The 18,565-nt window shown below is 50.2% G+C and overlaps 1 protein-coding gene across 31 annotated transcripts in view; it reads right to left on the bottom strand.

Annotated features, from left to right (window-relative positions):
* CDK18 (cyclin dependent kinase 18) overlaps positions 1-18,565 on the bottom strand; it is a 173,452-nt gene that overhangs the window by 33,816 nt on the left and 121,071 nt on the right. For 30 of the 31 annotated variants that reach the window (XM_039533361.1, XM_039533364.1, XM_039533376.1 and 27 more), the window contains one exon: positions 1,966-2,121. In XM_039533361.1, the coding sequence (XP_039389295.1) occupies positions 1,966-2,121 (156 nt within the window). Of the gene's footprint in view, positions 1-1,965; positions 2,122-12,311; positions 12,334-18,565 lie in introns of those variants that run through there. The other variant, XM_039533387.1, reaches the window with a different exon arrangement.

Here is an 18,565-nt window from a genome sequence, read left to right as displayed (position 1 = left end):
TGAGCCTGCCCCTGCCAATGCCGGATGGCGCAATGCTGCGGGCAGGGAGCTCCTAGCGGCGAGGGGTTTATTAAATGCCATCCGCGGAGGGCTGAAGAGATACGTCAGACAAATGCGGCTGTCAGGCCTCTTAATAAATAACATCCGCAGCTTTCAGGGGAAGGAGATTAAGGGCAGCGCAGAGGTGACTTCACAGGCTTGTTTACAATCGGTGAGAAACTTAATCAAGAGATCTTGGGCCAGAAGGAGCGGGCTGTATGGGAGCGAGGGAATGACGCAGAACTGGGGACAGTGGAGATAGGCACCATGTCTGGGCTGTACCGCGTGGGAAGGGCACAGGCTGCAGGGTGAGGAACTGACCACGTATTGTGGGTTGCAAACTGTAGCCAGGTTCTTCTGCCTCCAACTGGGGGAAGGAAATACAGACATGGCCTGATACTGGGGGCTTCTGTTTCTTAGAGGGGCAGAAACACACCCCTGGGCCTAGTACTACGTTCTCCTGCCACACAGGGGGTAGAGACACACCCCTGGGCCTGGTACTAGGTTGTCCTGCCACACAGGGGGTAGAGACACACCCCTGGGCCTGGTTCAGGGATCCCCAAGAAAGTGACAGACTCATGGCCCATAAAAGGGAGACAACTGCCTACTCAGCTCTGCCCTCACTCCCGTTCCATCCAGGTCACCCGGGGAGAGGTACTGACCAGCAGGGGTGGGCAGAACAAGTGGGCTGCTACAGACCTTGGTTTGAAAAGTGAAGGGGAGGAGGCCAGGCACAAGCCGGGCTGAGGACTCATTAAAGTGAGAGAACGGGGAAGCCGCCTTGTTATATGACAGAGCTTGGGTTTGGTGCACGTCGATAATGAGCCAAGGGCCAGAGAACCCAGGGCTGATGTCCCCTGAGAAAGGCGCAGTCAGCTGCTGCTGTCAGCACCCAGCACTTCGTTAGTCTCGCACCGTTTCATCCCGGTAGCTTCCATGTCTGTAATTAGAGGCTCGTTTCTAATTATAGCCCCATCAGCTTGCCAGGGTGGGGGGAGCAGACAGGCACCGTGGCTGCTTCTGAGCATCGAGCGTGGCTGCTTGCTAAGCGGGGTGCAGTGCTGGCAGCTTGTTCTCTGTATGTATAAATATCTTCTTGCTGCATGTTCCAGTCTGTGCATCCGATGAAGTGGGCTGTAGCCCACGAAAGCTTATGCTCAAATAAATTTGTTAGTCTCTAAGGTGCCACAAGTACTCCTGTTCTTTTTGCGGATACAGACTAACACGGCTGCTACTCTGAAACCTGTCGTTCTACACTTAGGTTAGAGAGCAGATGGCTGGATGGAGGAACCAGGTGATTACACTAGGGTCTCCGCCTTGATTTTTTTTGTTTTTTGTTTTAAAGTATGTTTCTAGCTGTTGTGGTTGCAGAGAAAGGTGTAAATGTGACCTGAGTGAAATGAGGGAGCGGTGTGTGGCTGAGTTTGCAGAGAGCTTGAGACAATTGCTGTGGGGGGAGAACTGCCCTGCACGTGAACAAGGCCTGAGCCTGCCAGAGAGCCAATCGCTACTATTTCTGGGCGGGGAGAAGGGGGCCCCATGCTTTAATGAAGTGCAGGCCTTAAGCAGAATAGCTGCTTGCTCCCCCACTTTTTGCTCTGGTCTTTAATGTGTAATGATATCTAAAAATAACAATGCTTTGTCCCTTTACAGCACTTTCTACCCACGGCGCTCCCCACAGAGGAATGAATGTTGGGGAGGTATTACCCCTGTTTCACAGATGGGGAAACTGAGGCATAGACTGGCCAGGGACTTGCCCAAGGTCACACACACTATTTGCGCTGCTTTTCTGGGCCCATTTGAGACAGTTAAAGGTCAAGTGGAAAGAAATCCTGACCCTGTACCAACTGTCTGTGCCTGAAGGGGATTGTGGCCAAGCCTGGACCGGTTTCCCCTGCTGGCACAATGAACCTGCCAGCCTCTCACCTTCATTCTTCCTGTTGTTGAGCTGGTTGAACTGCTCTGTGAACTCGGCCAGCGACTCCTCGATGGTCTCCGTCCGAGGAACGGAGAGGGAAAACCGCCGCTTGAAGTTTTTCATCTTGTTCATTTTATCCTGTGCTGCGGTGGGACGGCAGGGCCCTGGAAGGGGAAAGCAAGGAGAGTAGGCTGAAGGGCTTGGATTGCATGCAGGACCACCTGCTTGGGGCTGGAGCCAGACGCACAGGGCCTGATTTGCAGAGGCGTCAGGCACCTGCAGCACTGACTGACTGGACTTGGGAGTGCTCGGTGAAAATCAGGCCCGAGATACAGTCTGTGCTCCTGATGAGTTTACCAATAAGAGGCCCAATCCAGGGCCCACTGAAATCACTAGGAGCCTTTCTACTGAACTCAGCAGGCCTTGGGTCAGACCCAAACCACTGATCCTATCAATGGATCCTTGCGGACAACCCCATGTGCCCACGCACAGCCTGATTGACTTCAGTGGGACTTGGCCTGGCTGCAGGGGTCTGTCCGGACGGCTCAGATTGCAGGATCGGGGCCTAAGCGTGAATCCTCAATGCTAAACCAAAGGAATGATTGTCTCTCCCTCCCTTCTCTCTGCTGCCTCACAGCAGTGAAGAGCAGATGCCTAAAATACTGACCCCCTCTTGCGCTTAGCATTGTCAGCTCTGCTGAGATGCGCTGCAAAGCCGCTAGTGACTGAGCAGGGTAATTAGGATGGATTACGGCACCCGTCTAATAACGTGAGACGAAGCAGCAGAATTCCATAGGGAATAACCACCGCAGGCCAGTGAAACGCTCCTGTTAAAGCTTCAGCGATGGCTCAAGTTCTACCTTTCAGCCTCAGCAGCTGCAGAACAGAATCAGGCCATGTCTGAAGGGTCTGGGAGTAGCTGGGGGACGTGACCCGAACCCAGTGGATCCAAGTTTGCCAGGTTTATTCCCATGGAGCTGTACATGGCGCGCATTGGACAAAGCAGGCAATAGGTGCCAGATGATATCCCATGATACCCTTACCCCCGGTGTGGCAGCAGCATGCCTACCTCAGTCACACCCTTTCCCCCTTAGTAAGTGAAGGAGTCGGCTAAGGCATTGCTTGCACTAGGAACACCCCTTCACTAGGGAACAGGCTGACACCTAGCAATGCTCTCCACTGTAGCCCATCATCAAACAGTTGTCAGACGGTAACAACTCTCGATTGACGCCAGCCTAGACCGGATTCGAACCTGTGACCGAGCAATGAAAGGCTCCGAACTCTTTCCCGCGTCTAACAAGTGCATTCAGGACCTCGCAAATGCTCCTGCCATGACATGCACCTAAGCAGGGACTGTCAGGTGTGTGAGAAGCACAGGCTCTGGAATAGGACCATGTTCATTTTCATTCACAGCCTGAGGTGAATTTGAACCCAAAGCTCAAGAGGAGAAGCCTGTCCCCACTGACATCAATGGGAGTTTTACCATTAGCTTCAATGGGGCCACAATTTTGCCCCATGTATTCTGGGGCTGCGCAGGAGCATGCCCAGCTCCCAGTGTGTACAATTAAAGCAGCCTTGGGGTTGCTCTGTTATATGCTCAGCTTCCCTGTGGGCCGTGGAAAGCAAAGAATAGCCCTAGATGCAGGGCACTCCAGCCACGCTCCCCGTGTGTTCTCTGTGCTGGGAGGAGGCCAGCACAGAGCCCTCAGGCCACTGCTAAACCAGCTGGGGAGGCCCCAGTACACGGGATATTCTCAGGGCATTCCTTCCACCTGCTTCCAGGCCCCTTTACATTTGAGAGCAGCATACGGGGCCTTACTGTGAGTCAGGGAACCAGGCCCCTTGTGTTTTCATTAGTTAACTGTGGTCTCACAGGCCCCCGGTGCTTGCCTTTTCGTCATTCATTATCACATGTGCCCAAGGGCTGTGTTCTAGACACCTAAATACAGGAATATCGAAATAAATACATAGTCTCACTCTGGTCTGCAACATGCTTGGACTCCCAGTCCTAGCTGGGAAGGGCGAGGGCTATGGAGTGGGGGAGAAAAGGAAGGAAGGAAAGAAAGACTGAACGAATAAAGAGAAAGAAGATTCAACTCCCACAGAGAAGAAAAGGAAAATCCTCTAAGCTCCCAGGCCGGTGTCTCTCCGGTTTCTATGCTCTGCCTTTGCCAAAGAGACTTTCTGGGGCACCAGCGAACTCCCAAGGGGAGAGAGGACTGAGGTTCTGACTGGGAGGGGACCCCTGAGATGCAAGAGAAGAAGTGAGGCCCTGAGCGCTCACCGTTCATTTACAGTCTCTTGACTGATTCCAGTCTTTATGGACACTGAAATCCTCTTAGCCACAGATCTGATTAAAGAATAAAGCCCTTAAATGAAGAAACCCCCCAAGGGACAAAGAGCGAAGTTCATTGTTTCTCTGGCTGGCTAAACGAAGACATGCAGGCAGGGCTGCAGTGTTCTTAATTCCCAATGCTTACAAGCCACTGCACTGTGTGCTGCAGCTTCCGTCCCTAGCTCAGCAATGGAGACAGGGCCTGGCTTAGGAGCTGCTCACATTCTGCGCTCGGATGCCTTCTGGTTACAGTAATTGTCTGGGGTGACAGTTTTAGGAAAAGGGTAATGCTCCTGAAACGGACGGGATCACAGCAGTGCCCTAAACCAAACCTCAGAAAGGGAGAGAGTCCCTGTACAGCTCTGCCAATGCCCCTTAATTCTGATCTGCAGCCCCACCCCTGCCATTTCTGTTCTGGACTCCCCACACAGCTCTGCCAAAGCCCCTCAATCCTGGACAGCCCCCAGCTATTTCAGCCCCGGGTTCCCCACTCACAGAGATCAGCCAATGCCCTTCAATCCTGACCCATAGCGCCCCCCACTATTCCAGTCCTGGGTTCCCCCCATACAGAAATCAGCTGATGCCTCTCAGTGGCAACCTGCAGCCCCCTATTCATCCAGTACTGCCACCCCCACCCCACTCTGCCACTTCATGTGCAGCCCCCGGACTCTTTCAGCCCCGAGCAGGTTCTTTGCTTTACGATGGCCCAGCTGCAGCATGGTCCAGGAAAGCGATGGAGCAATGAGGTGTGCTGGCAGGAGGGGGAAGGCTGCTGCCCAGTCAATGACCCCTTTCACCATAATGACCGGACAGAATCCCACTGACCCGGAACAGCCTGCCTCCTGCCTCCAGCCAGAGCTGGCTGCGCCCACTCCACCCACCCTCCAACTGTGAGAGAAGCTATTTTTTGCACAGCAGCGGAGTAAATGTAGCAGCTGTTGCTTAACAAGAAGGGGGGAAATAATCGATGGCTCAGCAGTACTCGGCAGCTACCCCCTGCTGGCCACAAGGCACTGGCAGGCAAAGCCATTGATCGGGCTCCCTCCCTGTTGCCCAGTGGCTAGTTCACGCTGACCCTCACAGGCACGTCCCCTTGCAGGGGGTGGGACTGTAGCAGCTCTGGGACTGACTGCCTCAGCCCTGTGTCTTTCTTGCCTAGTGGGCTGTGGGACAAGGGGCTGAAGTCAGATCCTCCATGGGCTATGTTTCTGACTGCCTTGGGCCTTGTCTCCTGGCCCTGACGCTGACTGGAAGGGTGGTGGCTGTGCTGAGAGCAGTGTGGGGGCTGAAAGGGGAAGGACGGACTATCTTGGGCTCAGATGAGCCGCCCCTCCACCAGGCCCTTGTACCTGACAGGAGACTGCCATTCAGGAGCACCGCATTCCTTTAAAGTCACTCGTCCTGCAGCACAGAAGGAATCTTAAAGGGCATATCAGCCGCTGGCTCCTGGTTCACTGAATGCTACTTCAGGGGGTTCTGCCCCACACCTCAATCCCGTTCGACCCTTCAAAGTGGGAAGGGGTCTGCTGTATTGCTGTCTGCTGGTAGCTCATTCCCTCCCCTGGCCACCCCTGTGATATCAGCACAAACAAACGGTGATCGCATTCCAGACTGATGGGCTCAGACGGGGAGCTAACGCATTGTGTTGCTGTGGCAACCAGCACACTTGGGTTGAAACGCTTGCATCTGAAACCTTAACAGATCATCTGTCAGTAATATAAACATTCTGCACGGTCATCAGCCACTGTCGCACCAGCGCGCACGCATCCCGCACCCAGCCTCCTAACACTGATGCAATCTCTCACGTTCAAAGCCTGGGAACCCCGGGAATTAACCTTAGCTAAGGCTGCACTCAACCAGGTTTCCTGCAACCCCACTTCTCCCCAAATCCCCCAGGCTAGCAAACCTCTCCATCTACAGACAAGGGTTGACCAAGGCACAAGCAACATCTGGAATCACAGTAAACAACTGGGTGGCTTGGGGGGTTGGTTACAGGGGAGGCAGGGGGTGTTCTCATAACCTCACTATTTAATAAGCCCCAGCAGAGTGGAGACCAATATTTACTATCCTCTGAAGGCCTGAGTGATGAGTCAGGCTGGGATCTCGCTCCATCTCACAAGCTAAGCAAGGTCTAACCTAAGCACATTAGACAGTGCCATTCGTGTCATGTGCATCAATGGAGCTAAATGGATCCGATGTATCTCACTCCAGCTGTGTGCGCTCACTCGTGCTGTTAAAGCAGCACTGGGGGAAGCTACCAAGCATTTGTGCCATGTGCCCACGCTGCGCTGCATTGACCGGGGCTCTAGTCGACAGACAGAGGATGGGAGAACTCTTGGGAAAATCCGTACCTGCATCTGTGCTCGAATAGGGGGTGTTCTCTTCAAAGTAATGTTCAGCCACACCCCAGCAGGAGGAGCTGTCTTTCAACTGAGGCAGCAAGCAGGGTTCCTGACCATGTGATGGCATGGCACTCTTTGAAAGACCAGGAGTATATTGACACTTGGAGCTGCAGGTGTAACTTCTGGCTCATGTAAACATACTCGCGCTAGCTGTGACCATCCTAGTGCGCTAAAAACAGAAGTGCAGCCATGGTGGCATGAGCAGCGTGGGGGCTAGCTGCCCCGAGTATGTACCTGTCCAAGATGCTAGGTACATACTTGGGTGGCTAAGTCCTCCCACAGTGGCGCAGCTACTCTTCATTACCTGGATTAAAGCTAACGAGGGTACGTCTACATGAGTTGGACATTACACCTTCTATCTCCAGTGTAGACCCTAAGAGGTTCTAACCCAAATTCCAATATGGGCAATTACTTTCTTCCTTCCACCCTTGCACCCACTTTGAACTAACCGCTGTTTTCTTCTTTACTTCCTGTCCTAAACTACTGTGTAGCATGCTGTGAAACAGCCATTGCATTTTGCTGCTGGGTGCTGCAGAGGTGATTGCATCTCAGTAGCTAGGGCCAAATACACAGCATGTAAAGTGTTTGGCATCCACTGTGCTATGTGAACAACAGATATCATGACTGGAATATTACTATGCGTAATGATGTGTTCAGGAAGATTACACACTAGCAGCACCAGACACTGCAATTACTTTGCTTCAAATCCTCCTGAAAGATATCACTTGAAACTGACAGTCCTCACTTCATTTCGCAGAGCAGGTAAAAGCATAGTGCAAGACTCCTCCAAACTAGCCCACCAGATCTATGGTATGTCTACACTACGGTATGTCTAAGGTATGTCTACACTGCCTCCCAGCCTGCACAGACTTGTGCTAATGGAGCTAAGATCTAGCTATGTGGATATTCTGGTTCAAGCTGGGGATCAGGCTCTCAAGCATAGGGTGTCGGGTGGGCTTCAGAGCCTGAGCCAGAATGTCCACACTGCTGTCGTTAGCATGCAAGCACCAGTCTGTCTACCCAAGACACTTCAGTCCAACCCTGGAGAGATTGGTCAAGAGCTTCAAAAGTGACTTAGGGTACGTGTACACTGCAGTCAGAGGTGTGACTTCAGCACGTGTGACGTGTAGACACACCCCAGCTAGCTTTGGTCTAGCTAGCTCAGATACCAACAGCAGTGAAGCTGGGGCAATATAGGAAGTGGCATGGGCCCTGGGCATGTACTCGAGCGGATAGCCCACGCTGCTGCAGCTTCACTGCTATTGTTATTGGAGCTAGCTAGATGAAAACTAGCTGGGGTGTGTCTATACATGCCGCAGTCGCACCTCTGATTTCAGTGTTGACAGACCCTTAGTGATTTTGGACACCCAACGTGAGACATTTTTAAAGGGTCTGATTTCAAGGGTGGACGCCCAGCAATTTCTGACCCTCTTTCAACCTCTTGTTGGCAGAGCTGCTCGAAATTGTTGTTGATGAATGTGTGTTACGCTAGCTAGGGCCCAGAGGTCCCCTTGCACTGCATGCTCTACACACACACAGGGTGCGCTGACACTGCAATCACAGGGTGTGATTACAGCTTGAGTAGACATACCCAAGCGAGCTTTACTCTAGTGAGCTTGGGTACTGGAGCCAAGAAGCTGCAGCAGGCTAAACAGTGCGAGTAATTACTCAGCTTCCAGATGGGCTTGTACAGTCTGCACAGAGTGCACGCTGCCACTGTGTCAAGCTACCTCGGATATATCTACTCACGCTTCAATGGACACCCCGTGAATGCAGTGTAGACATAATAGCGAGAGGCAGCCCATGCACAGAAGAGCTTACAATCTATAGACCAGGCAGATAAAAGGTGGGAGAAGGTGTGGATTATTATCCCCATTTCACAGCTGGGGCACTATGGCAAAGAGAGATGAAGTGACTTGCCCAAGGTCACACAGGCAGACTGTGGCAAAACAGGGAATTGACCGCTGATCTCCTGAATCCCAGTCTAGTGCCTTCACCACAAGACAGAAAGTCTCCCATGCTCAGGAAGGATGTAAGAGAGCAGATCCCAGGCTCTGAGTGGAATTTTTGTTCTGGGACTTCAGCCACATATTTCTCAAGCTTGTTTGTTTTTCCCAGTGGCAGCAGGAGGAAAGCTCTCCACGCTCGTTCTGCTTCACTGCCAGCAATGAGCCACTCTGGAATCTGGTCCCAGGCAGTGGTGATGCTGCCGTCAGTAGGGAATGAGGCTGGGGGAGGTGCAGAGGTGGCGTGGCCCGGGGAATTACGTCAAGTGCCGCACAGACGCAAGGTCCAGGAACTTGTTTGATCTGGTGAAGCACAGAAGGAATGTGTATCTGCGGCAGTGCTCAAGACTAGCAACGCAGCGACAGCTGGCAAAAACAAGTAGGGCCCTTTACCATGCAGACAGGCCTGTGAGGAGGACAGAGGCCAATGCACAAGCAGGGGGCAGTCAGGGAACCCCTATAAAGCAGTGGCTTTAGGGACTGATTATTTAGCCCAGCCTAGCAAATTTATTATTACGGTGAAGGCACAGCAGATGAGCTTGTGATGCACAGAACAGAAGATTTTTGAGACCCAAGCCATGGAGGCATTTGTTAGGAGGTGAAACGGGTCCGTGACAGAATGCAGAATGTTGCAGAGCCACTGTTAGGTTGGGTGGTCAGGCAATGGGCCCAACCTTCCACATCTAATGGTGCAGCCCAGCACCTGCTGTCTGTGATACCTGCCCCCTTCCATGGAAAAGGGTGCCTGGCCCTGGATAAGCTCCTGTTTCTCCTGGAGGCTGAAGAACCACAGGGACAGTTGCATCAGCTGCCACCAGGCCTGCTGTGACAAAGGGACAGCAGAAGTACTACACTGGATCAGACCATGAGCCCATCTAGTTAGTCAGACTAATGTGCCAGACACTCAGTCCCACAAGCTCAGATGAAGGTGCAAGAAACCCTGCAGTTAATCTGCTGACAAGAGAAAATTTCTTCCTGACCGTCATCAGATAGAGGTTGGCTTGTACCCTGAAGTATGATGGTTGATATCCCTTCTGAGCCCTTTTCTTTTTCCTTCACTATTACGATTCTGTATTGTGCCATTGCCAGAAGGGGGCACTATGCAGGAGCCTGGATTCCAGAGGTGGAGAACCAAGGAAGAGTCAGGGAATAAAAAGATATTAAATCTGAAACGGTGAAAATGAGAATGGAAAAAGGTCGCCTCCTTCCCCCACTCATTCCCAAAATTAATGCAAGTAATCAATGACTTAACAGAATCCATCATTGCAGTACTGAGAATCTCTCTTCCTTTCATTGCCACCTACCAGAGCATTAGCTGCTATAAGCTACTAAATATAAACCCGCTCAGAGAGGAAGTGAGTTGGGGGTAAAAATAGCTGCAGAGAAATCACAAGGATATTGTTAGTTACTTCTCCTGCTATGTGCCTGAACTATTCCATGTTCATTATCTTTATGACTTTGTGCACTGTGTAACACTGGCTGCTTCTTCCAACGAAATCAAGATCTGACATGTGATGAAGAGGTTCACATTAAAATGTCCACAGGCTGTAATTTATGGGACGGTTATTGTCCCCCCACCCATTTCCCCGAAACAAGAATTCATCCTACTTTGTACTGTATGGTCACGAGCTGCATTAAAACTGAGATGCCTCCACCCTGTCGTGATCAGTCCTGCCTGGCGGGTGCAAAATATCTCTGATGCGGTCAGGTTTCAGCCCTGTTTCTAAGGCTCTGCACTGGGTTTTCAGCTGTACCAGGGCAACCCCCAACATAGATATGATTTACACAGGGTGCTGAGTGACTAACATCAGTGCAGCATACCCCAATTTCAAGCCAGGGTAAACTGCACCAGTGCAAACAACACCGCACTGGTGGGAATCACGTCTACACTAGGGAGTTGATCCAGGACTGCTGCATCAATGGCTGAGTCAAAGCCTAACTCTAGAGAGTTTCAGCTTCAGTCATTTCACTTCAACGAAGCAGCTTCAGCCCAAACTTTCAAAAGTTTCCACTCACCTTTGGGTGCTTGATTTGAGGCACCCAGGGCCAAATTATCAAAAGCAGCCTCTGATTTTGGGTGCCTCTATTTTTAGGTCTGATTTTGCAGAGGTCCTGAGCACTTGCAGATGGAAGGAGTCAGTGGGTGGCAGGTGCTTCTCAGCACGCTGAACATCTGGCACTAGAGGACGCGTTTTCAAAAGAGCTCTGCACCCAACCCGGCCAGAAGTGTCACAATGGGTGCTGGATACTTCTGAAAATCTGGTCCCCTGTGTCTCAAGTTTGGTATCCAAAAACCGAAGCGCTCTAGATTAGTGGCCATTCTGGGAAAGGTTGGCGTTAGTCTCCACCTCCCTAGCCAGGGTATCTTCAATATAGAGCTTCATCTCTTCTTGCATCAGAGCCTCCCCTCACTGCTCTAATCAAGAAGGTGGAGAGAAGACACTCCCTCAAACCTTTGGGAGGAGCAGGTTCAAGAGGTGAGTAGCCAGAAGGAACTATTACTATGGGAAAAACAGAACCACTGAACAAGACAGACTAGCCTAAGGGTGTTCCTCACACAGCAGAAGTGAGGAAAGCTTTTTGGAATCAGCTGATGAAGAAGTCACTGGGGTTGCCTTCTCACTGGTGCCTGGTAACCCGCAGATGACTGGCAATGTCACTGAAGGCGACAGCATCTACAGTCTCTTGGACTGGGGAGGCGGGTATTTTTGTTTGGGTTTCTTCTGAGCTGTGGCATACGCTTGTGTAACTACAAGGAGCAGACCCCACTAATGAGCCAGAGAGAGCCCAGTGTCCCACAGAATGGATTTCAAAATAATGACTGTTAGTGGCTTTCTCTTGTATTAAATGAGTTTTGGCTGCTGCTACGAAAGGAAATAGAAGTGTTTATCGGCTCTATCAGAGCATGTTAAACCTTTCAATGCCGCCTTTACAGAAGCAAAACAATAATACCATGTGCATTCATACAACTCTTTTGCCGCGGCTGGCAGTGTGGTCTAGAGGGTGGAGCACTGCACTGGGACTTGGAAGACCTGGGCTCTGTTTCCAGCTCTGCCCGACTGGCTTGGTGACCTTGGGCAAGTGACATCACTGCCCCGTGACTCAGTTTCCCCAACTATGAAAAATGGAGATGATAATGACTCCTCTCTTTTGTAAAGTATTCTGAGGTCTTCTGATAAAAAGTGCTATACAAGAGCTAGGTATTATATTATTACCAATATTATGGCTTTGAGCCCAAAGGATCCCAAAGCACAAAGTGAATTATGACAACCACCACTGAAAGGCAGCCAGCCCGGGATGGAAAGAGTCAGCTGATTAGCATCACACAGCACTTTAGGACAGGAAGTGAAGAATCCCACTGAAATGGCAATGGGAAACTTAGGCCCCAGCAGACAAAATGAAATCGCTCTCATTGGAATTTGGCTAAAAAAATCGGGATTAAACTGAGTGATGTGAATGAGCTGCATTTATTGTAACAGCCAAATAATAAATACTTGGATAAAACTGTTGACAGAATCCAAATCTAAATCCAGGCAAGAACACTAATGACATGGACTGATGACAAGATACTTAACTGCTTACTAAAGCTATAGTAGTTGCACTAGCAATACCTCTGTTCAATATTTCACAGGAAACTATTTCAACAGACAGTTGGGCTGTAATTAGCCAGATGAATCTCTCTTGTATTCAGCCCAGAAGAACTCTCTGACGTACTGCTGTGGAATTCAAGAGACAGATATTCCAGAGAACTGCCAATAGGTAACTTGCCATCACGATGCGCAACAGCCCCCTTTCCATTCCAGCACACCTTGTGGTTCAGTATTTATATTTTATTCTCACAGTTATTAGGTAGCATTGACTCGTTATTGTTGGTGTTGGAGGCTTTTCAGAGCCGAGGCTCTTATTTGCTTGGCAAACATACCCACTGTACAGGACCGAATGCGCTTACAGCGGTAAGTAAATAATGAATCAAGGCACTGGTTGATTAGGTGCCTATTCCTATGGGGACATGGGCATCATACTGAACGAAAGCTAATCTATGTAACACACGGGATACGTGTGTGGTGTCCCCTTCTAATGACTGGACAATAAACAGGATAATAGCCTACTACAGCTACTAGTTGTTGCAGTTACTCTTTAAACTCAAGTAGGGGAAGCCTGTGCCTTAGAGCTGGAGGTCTAGGGTTCTATCCTTGCTGAGAAGCAGCAGCAGAGGCTGCCGCATAACCATTATGGGACAGATTCCATCCCTTATCCCAGCCCCTATCCGTCACTCTGGCATTGTAACATGAAGGGTTACGGGAGAATTCCTTCTGAGCAGGCACAGCTCTGAATTCCCCCAGCACAGCCCTACACTGGCCCCCTTACAGGAGGTCTGCCAGAATGGGGATGGGGGGAGGAGTTGGCACATACAACTGCAGAGACTCGGATGTTCTTGGGAGGCTGAGATAAATTAGAACACCCCTGTGGCTGCTCTAATTTATGCTGGTGGTCATTTTGACCCCCTGGGGTGGCTGAGAATCCTGAGGGAGCAGAGACTGCAAAGCCCTTTGGCTCCACGAGGGGCGGCACAGAATTTCAGCCTATGACCACAAACTACACCGCTTCCTGCCTTTCACCCGCCACCCCATACCGACAATAAATCTTATGCCAAATTAACAAGCTCCTTCTTCCCCCAGGCAATGGTACATCTCCTGCTGGCTAAAAAGCCAGGTTGAACAGAGGCATCTTACACAGTATCCTAGAGAACGCCAGCGTTCCAATAACATGCGCAGAAACTACAGCGACAAGCATGATTGAATGCCTGGAGAGATTAGTTTAGATTGATAGAGGCTGGCAGTTTCTGAGGGCTCACATTGCAGAGTTTGGGTCCCTTCATTGGCCATGCCATTCCTCATTGCCCTCAGGAATCCAACCCTAGGGACAGACAGCAAGCACATTCCTTGCACACAACTGCCAGGATCGGGTATAGAGGAAGAGACGAGGTTTGGAGACAGCCTAGGCCCTAGAACAGGGGTTGGCAACCTTTCAGAAGTGCTGTGCCGAGTCTTCATTTATTCACTCTAATTTAAGGCTTTGTGTGCCAGTAATACATTTTAACATTTTTAGAAGGTCTCTTTCTATAAGTCTATAATATATAACTAAACTATTGTTGTATGTAAAGTAAATAAGGTTTTTAAAATGTCTAAGAAGCTTCATTTTAAATTAAATTAAAATGCAGAGCCCCCTGGACCGGTGGCCAGGACCCGGGCAGTGTGAGTGCCACTGAAAATCAGCTGGCGAGCCGCGTTCGGCACACGTGCCATAGGTTGCCTACCCCTGCCCTAGAACACTGACTGCATTATAGCTGGTCATGAACATCAGTGCAAAGTGAGTGTGAAAACATGGTAGAGTTTTACACCCATTGGCACTGGTGTAAATGACTGCACAAGATGCAGGGCAGCAGGAAATTGGGAACGGCACCCAGAAGTGAGTGGGAACCCAGAGCACTGCTATGCACTCAGTGAAAGAGACTGAGCCAGGACCTGAACGTTTTCAAAGCGGAGGTTGCTCAAATCGAGGGTCACTTCGAAGGCTACTACTAGCCTGCTGTGTTGCACTATCAGATGGGGTGAGGTGAAGGAAGTGTGTGTGGCTAGAGGAATGGGACTGGAAGGGAGATTAGATCTAGTTAGCAGGTGGGACTGAAATAACCAGAACATCCTGCAATGAAGAATAAGCGTGCATGGGGATTTCACAGTGTACTCATCCAAACACATGGGAATCTCAGGTCTGAGCCCTATCCACAAGGTGGCACATCCCCCCCAATAGCCTGGGAAGTTGCTCCGGGGAAGAAGCAGTGGTCCTTTGAACCTGACTCTGCCAACATCAGTTCATGTCCCACCTTAAGCAGAAAATGGAGGGGAAGGATGGTCCATAAGAACGGCCAAACTGGGCCAGATCAAAGGTCCATCTAGCCCAGTCTCCCGTCTTCCGAAAGTGGCCAATGCCAGGTGCCCCAGAGGGAATGAACAGAACAGGTAATCATCAAGTGATCCATCCCCTGTCGGGCGAACAGAGGCTAGGGACACCATCCCTGTCCATCCTGGCTAATAGCCATTGATGGATCTGTCCTCCATGAACTTATCTAGTTCTTTTCGGAACCCTGTTATAGTCTTGGCCTTCACAACATCCTCTGGCAAGGAGTTCCACAGGTTGACTGTGCGTTGTGTGAAAAATACTTCCTTTTGTTTGTTTTGATCCTGCTGCCTATTAATTTCATTTGGGGACCCCTGGTTCTGGTGTTATGAGAAAGAGTAAATAACACTTCCTTATTTACTTTCTCTATACCCGTTATGATTTTATAGACCTCTATCATATCCCCCCCTTAGTCGTCTCCTTTCCAAGCTGAAAAGTCCCAGTCTTATTAATCTTTCCTCATACAGAAGCCGTTCCATACCCCTAATCATTTTTGTTGCCCTTTTCTGAACCTTTTCCAATTCCAATATATCTTTTTTGAGATGGGGCGACCACATCTGCACGCAGCATTCCAGATGTGGGAGTTCCATGGATTTACACAGAGGCAATATGATATTTTCTGTCTTCTTATCTATCCCTTTCTTAATGATTAACAACATTCTGTTCACTTTTTTGTCTGCTGCTGCACACTGAGTGGATGTTTTCAGAGAACTATGCACAATGACTCCAAGATCTCTTTCTTGAGTGGTAACAATTAACAGTGGTTAGGGCACTGGCTTAGGATGTGGAGACCCAGGTGCAATTCCTAGCTCCTGCTATTCAATTATTGTGTGACCGTGGCCAAGTCACTTGGCCTCTCTGTGTCTCAGGTCCCCATCTATAAAAACTAGGCTAAGAGCCCTGCCCTACCTCATGGGGGTGCGGTGCAGATAAACACATTAATAGATTGTGAAGTGCTTTGAGACTCACTGACGAAACGCTCCAGGTCAGAAACAGGCATTATTATTCAGCCAGCTCATGCCATGTAAGCCACCAGCCCTGGACCTTTATTATTAAGCCCGCCTGCTGGTGATGAGGCACGCACGCTGCACAGCTATTTCCACAACAGATTCGGTAGCACCCTATCGACAGAGATAGACTCTCCTCCTCTTGGCTAAAATCTCTCCCCTGATCTGGTTCCTAATGACCCTGTTTACCCACAGGAAACTCATTCAATCCAGCCCTGGTGGAGACCTGGGAACCCCCCTCGCCTCTCCATGCAGCTGTCTGTGCCGATTGCTCTCCAGGAAGCGTGAGTGATGAGGGGAGAGAACAAGGCCACAGCCCTGCTTGGCATGCAGTTCTCCTGCTGCTGAGCTTTGCCTTTCAGGGGCCCTGACATTTCACGCCTAGGCAGGAAACAAAGACCCCTGCCAGGAGATCATGCTCCTGCAAGGAGGGGAGGGCAGTCAACTCCTATTAATCTACAGGAGCCCCGCAGCAAAGAGCAGGAGCCCTGATCCCAGGGCAGGCTGTTTGCATCAAGCACTTGCTTGAAGGAAGAACTTAGCTCCTGGAGGGACTGACTCAATTTCCTGGGCTGCAGCTTTTCCCTCACATTGGCTTCAGCAACGGCATGTTTCTGGTACAGGGAACTCCCTGAGCTTCCAAGTCCCCAGGCCCTGGTCAGAGAGGAAGTGGTGGGTTCAATTCCCACCTCTCACTTACTCTCCCCATGCCTCGGTTTCCCCATCTGTAAACCAGGAGGATAAAGCTTCCCTTCTCCCACCTTTCGTCTGTCTTTCTTTGATTGTCAGCTCGGTGGGGCAGAGACTCTCAGTCGCTTTGCACATGTACAGCACCTTGTGCACTGTGGTTTTGATCCTACTCCTTTGCTCAAACCTCCCACCCCCGACACCCCGACAACATGCCTCATTCTCGGGACCCATGAAGACAACAAGGTAACCCGGTGGGGTCCCTGTGAAGCAGAGATAGGGATGCACCCGAACCAAAGCGATGACTAGAAGCGAGGGAAGCCATATCCAAACCTGGTGTCCAAAGCACACAGAGAGAGACCCTGCCAGGCCTCACAAGGCAAACTTTGCAGAAAGCTTCCTCCAGGTCCAGCCTCCAGCTGCCATAACCTGCACTCAGCACACTGCTGCACACGGGCAGGAGAGCTGTTTTGCTGGATAAGCAGTTCCCTCCCGGTTCCCCTAAGTCCTGACAATGAGTCCAGTAACAGGATCACACAAAGGGGGCTTGTATTTCCTTTGTATCTCTGCCTCTCTATGGCCGGCAGCCCCGGGCGGTGTAGTCAGCACGTCACACTAGGACCCTCTGTCAGAGCCTTGCAATGCTTGATGGCTCTGAGTGAAGGCACTAAAATGACAGTCATTATTTCGGCAACCAAAAGCTGCTAGGAGCTTATTCTTTGGCTGGGGTTAACCTGAGAGACTGTATCTCGTGTTTGGCCAGCTGGACAATAGGCCATTAATAGCCTGTTTGCCCAGTACAGACGGTCCTGTCACACACCAGTGGCTGTAGCCTGTTCAATACCCATATTGTCTGCTAGTCTACCAGGGCTCTTGATGAGCGGTAGCAAGGTGGTTGTGTCAGCGTGTCCCTGGTACGCTCCTTATTTTCAGGGGATTATTGCGCTAGATACTCAGCTGATGGAAGTCAGCATAGCCCCCTTCAAACCAACACAGCCCCGTCATTTGTCACCAGCTGAGGATCTGGCCCAGAATAGGGTTATAATAATATGAGAATCTCAGCGATGGTGAACATATCGAACTCACCCAAGGTCCGAACAAGTGCATTCGGCTCTGTATTCATTTATTTCTTGGAACTGTTTAAATTACAAGTTTAATTTGCTGCCACTCAGTAGATGGGTCTTGAGCTCTTAGCTATCCCAGTGGTGGCAGTGTAGTTGAGCAGATGTAGCACTCGATTGTGACTCAGGAGACCTGAGGTGAAATCTTGGCCCTACTATAATACAAATAACACCAGTGATAATGGGACACAGAGAAGGACAGAATCAGGGGCCCATTCACACAGAAACCCAAAGTTCAGCGTTACACCGATCCAAGACCCATATTGACTTATAATGACAACAACCTTACATTTCCATAGTGCCTCGCAACCTGAAAAACCCTAAAACATATTCCAAACTCTGTTATCCTGGGCAAGTCATTGTCTCTCCCTGTGCCTCAGTTTCCCTAAATGCAAAAATTGGTTGATGATACTCACCCATCCTTTGCAAAGCTCATTAAGAGCTGATGTCCTGACCCAAATACAACTCATTCAGGAACACTTCAGTTCCCTGACTCTTCAACTAGACTCGGCAATGCCTCGCTCCCAGCCCTAACCAGCTGCGTGCTGTTAAACAGCTGTCGCAACCTACCTCCATGGGATATTTATACACTACCCTGTAAATGTTTGTGGACTTGTGTGGACGCTCAGGTGCATGCGTGGGAACATCCTCATTGTAAACCTGGGCTTACAACTGATGGACTCAGTCTCACAGCCGGGCTGCACATCCACCTTGCACTAGGCAGACCTTCTGACTCAGGCCTGCTGCTTCAGCTGCGTTCACTCTGCAGAATGACAGGGAATGGACCCAAGTCACAGCATGATGTGGGTTCTGACCCACCCTCCTAGCAGAGTTTTAGGGCCTTGAGCTCAAACCTGAGTCAGTCCTGTGCAATGTAGACATGCCCATGGTGGCTGCACATCACTGGTGGGTGAAGTGGCTCCTGCACATATGCTGTGACACTGCACCTCATCTTCTTCACAGTGATATTATGATGATATGATTATGACATTGACGATGTATTTTATGCAAGGTAAGTCATGTGAAGCGTCATTGGAAAAGTTATGATTTGCTGAATATGATTATCTAATTTGTATGCATGTATCATTTTTG

This window comes from Mauremys reevesii, linkage group 4 (genome assembly GCF_016161935.1).
Source record: "Mauremys reevesii isolate NIE-2019 linkage group 4, ASM1616193v1, whole genome shotgun sequence".
Taxonomy (NCBI): Eukaryota; Metazoa; Chordata; order Testudines; family Geoemydidae; genus Mauremys; species Mauremys reevesii.
The sequence above is the reverse complement of the archived record's forward strand: the minus strand, read 5'-3'. Positions and strand labels throughout refer to the sequence as shown.